Source organism: Trachemys scripta, chromosome 16 (assembly GCF_013100865.1).
Source record: "Trachemys scripta elegans isolate TJP31775 chromosome 16, CAS_Tse_1.0, whole genome shotgun sequence".
Classification (NCBI taxonomy): domain Eukaryota; kingdom Metazoa; phylum Chordata; order Testudines; family Emydidae; genus Trachemys; species Trachemys scripta.
In genome coordinates, this window is record NC_048313.1 from 23,021,841 (window position 1) to 23,024,935 (window position 3,095).

General features: G+C 68.9%; 1 protein-coding gene across 1 annotated transcript in view; it reads right to left on the reverse strand.

Moving 5' to 3' along the window:
* OLFM2 (olfactomedin 2) overlaps nucleotides 1-1,946 on the reverse strand; it is a 56,109-nt gene extending 54,163 nt beyond the window's left edge. The window contains exon 1 of the mRNA XM_034792816.1: nucleotides 1,652-1,946. Coding sequence (XP_034648707.1) covers nucleotides 1,652-1,789 — 138 coding nt within the window. The 5' untranslated portion in view covers nucleotides 1,790-1,946. The remainder of the gene's footprint in view (nucleotides 1-1,651) is intronic.
* Between the last annotated feature and the right edge of the window lie 1,149 nt (nucleotides 1,947-3,095).

The window sequence follows — 3,095 nt, forward strand, 5'->3', positions numbered from 1 at the left end:
GGGGGGGGGGGGGGGGGGGGGAGGCTTTTTCAGGCAATTAAGGAGCCTCAGGTGGGCCCCACCCAGTGCTGCCAGCTGCCAAGGGCGGCAAGCGGCCGCCGAGCCTGGGTCTGCTCAGGGGATGGAGACGCTCAGTGCAGCGCGAGTCACTTAACGAACTGGGGGGGCGGGGGGGGCTGGATTATTGTTCACTCAGTGCCTGCAGCACCTGCCTCCCAGAGGGGCCGGCCAGCGGGGTCACTGGCATGGCCCCATCGGCTCCCCTGCAGCAGCTGGGGGGCCACCAGCCCCTCGCCTGGTCTCCCGCAGGGGCCGGGGGGGAACCACAGCAGGGACACTTCCCTCTCCAATTTGCCATGGGTGCAGGAGGGTCTGAAAATCCCGCCCCGCCCCACCCCACAAAGGGAACCGGAGCCAAAGAAGTCTGGAAACGCAGAAGCATGACTGCGGGGCCCCAGCCCCACTCAGCCCCATGCTCGGACAGACGGACAGGAGAGAACGCTGCAGCCAGTAAATCTGTAACAATCAGCCCCCTCCCCCAGGTCCCCTGCGATGGGGACCCACAGCACAGAGCAGCCGCTGGTCTGTTCTCCCCCCGGGGGTCCCGCCCTGCTCAGCCCCAGCGGCACAGCTCTCCGGGAGGCTCTCCATGCGAAGTGAGGGAGGCAGGGAGATGGACGGCGGGGAAGCAGGGAGCAGAGAGACCGGGGCATCCCCCGCCAAGCTGGAGCAAAACACAGACAGCCCCAATAGGGTCCCTGCCCAGGCAGCCGGACACGGACAGACCCTGACCCCCGCCTCAGCTGCCCAGCAGCGTGCGGGGCACCCAGATGGACAGATACCACCCCCCGCCCCCCAGCCGCTCATGCAGACGGACGGACGCAGGCACGCAGATGGACAGACAGACACCCCCCAACTCACACACAGCCGCTCCCGCAGACACCCGGCCACGGGGCACCCAGACGGACAGACACTCCCCCCAACCAACCCAGCTGCTCGTGCAGACGGATGGACGCAGGCACACGGATGGACAGACACCCCGCAACTCACACACAGCCACTCATGCAGACACCCGGCCATGGGGCACCCGGACACCCACACACACAGCCACTCGTGCAGACACTTGGCCATGGGGCACCCAGATGGACAGACACCCCCCCTCAACATACACACAGCCGCTCCCGCGGACACCCAGCCACGGGGCACCCGGATGGACAGACACCCACACACACACAGCCGCTCCTGCAGACACCCGGCCATGGGGCACCCGGACGGACACCCCCCCCCAACATCCACACAGCCGCTCCCGCGGACACCCAGCCACGGGGCACCCGGATGGACAGACACCCACACACACACAGCCGCTCCTGCAGACACCCGGCCATGGGGCACCCGGACGGACACCCCCCCAGACACAGCTGCTCCCACAGACACCCGGCCACGGGGCACTCAGATGGACAGACACTCACACCCCAACACACACACAGCCGCTCCCGCAGACACCCGGCCACGGGGCACTCAGATGGACAGACACTCACACCCCAACACACACACAGCCGCTCCCGCAGACCCCCGGCCACGGGGCACCCGGATGGACAGACACCTCCCCAGACACAGCCGCTCCCGCAGACCCCCGGCCACAGGGACTCACGATTTTCTCCGAGGTGCCGGCCCGGGAGATCGTGGTGCCGTTCAGCCCCACCAGGGAGGGCAGCGTCTGCGACATCCAGTTGGTGACCATGGCCATGGTGCTGAGCACGGCTCCGATCTTCAGCAGCGGCACGGTCATGTCGGCCCCTGCCTCATCCCCCCTCGGTGGGGCGGCAGCCTGCTTCCTGACCCTCGGCTCCCGGCCCAGGGAGCCCCCTCGCGCCCCCGCTCGCCAGCCGGCCCCCCAGCCTCCTCCGGGGCTGAGAGCGAGCCGGAGAGAGCCGCGCGGCTCCGCTCCCGTCCTTATAAAGCGCCCAGCTGGAGCGAACCCCCGCTCCGCTCCCCATCACTTCCAGCCGAGTGACGTCAGCTGGCGCTGGCCACGGGCCGGCCGGGTGGGGGGAGCCGAGCAGACATGGCACCGGGAAGCCCTGGCCATCTGGCCCGGTCTCCGCGGAGCCCTGGGCTCCCAGGGGGGCAGCGGGGGGAGACGGGGGCTCGTCTCTGAGCCTCTAGCACCAGCCGTGAGCTTAAGGGGTTGTCGAGGAAACGGGCAGGAATCCGGGGAGGGGGGTTACGAGAGCTCCGGGGAAGGACACATCAAAGCGGTGAGATGGGGGGGCTGGTCACTGGTAGAGCATCGCACAGGGGGCCCTGTCAGTCACTTAGGACCTCGCCAATCGTCAGCTGGCTGCAGGGAGAGGCCCTGGCCCCACGTGGGGGCTCCGGGGGAGGGATAGCTAGCAGGATGGGAAGGGCCTGCCCCCCCCCCCAGGGTTGCCCCAGAGCAGGAGGGAGGGCGAATGGCTGACAAGGCCAGGACCCCAGGACCTTGCAGCCCCCACAGCCCAGCTGCCCCCTCCCTGGAGGGGACCCGACCCTGCTATTGCTGCTAACCCCCCCAGGCAGGGGAGAAAGTGCCCAGACACCCTGGTGATGGCACCGTACCGAGCCCAGACACAGGGGAACAGATCAGGCCACCTGGCCAGAGGCTGCTGTCAGAGACCTACCGAGCCCTCCAGAAGGGGGGGGGGAGGGTTGCATCATTCGCAATTTTAATTGTAAACTCTCCCCGCCCCCCCGCCCAGCTCTGCTGGTGTCCCTCACTCCTGACCCGCAGCCCCTGCTAGCCCAGCCCTGGGCTCCCCCCAACCCAGGTCTGTCAGTGCCCCTCGATCGTAACTCTCCGCCCCTTCCCGCCGAGCCCGGTACAAACCCTGTGCCGAGTCTCCCCTGCCTGCTGCCTGCTCCCCACAGGGGCTACACGGAGCCAGACACCGAGCCCATGGGGCAGGACACGGGTACTACCCCCGTTGTGCGGGGGGCGCCTGGGGCACCCTCGCTCAGCGGGGATGGGTCACAGGGCCAGGTGCCCGGCAGGCTGCGCTCCAGCCCTGCCCCTCCCCACTCCAGACAGCGGCCCCGGGGCCCGCACATGCCCCCTC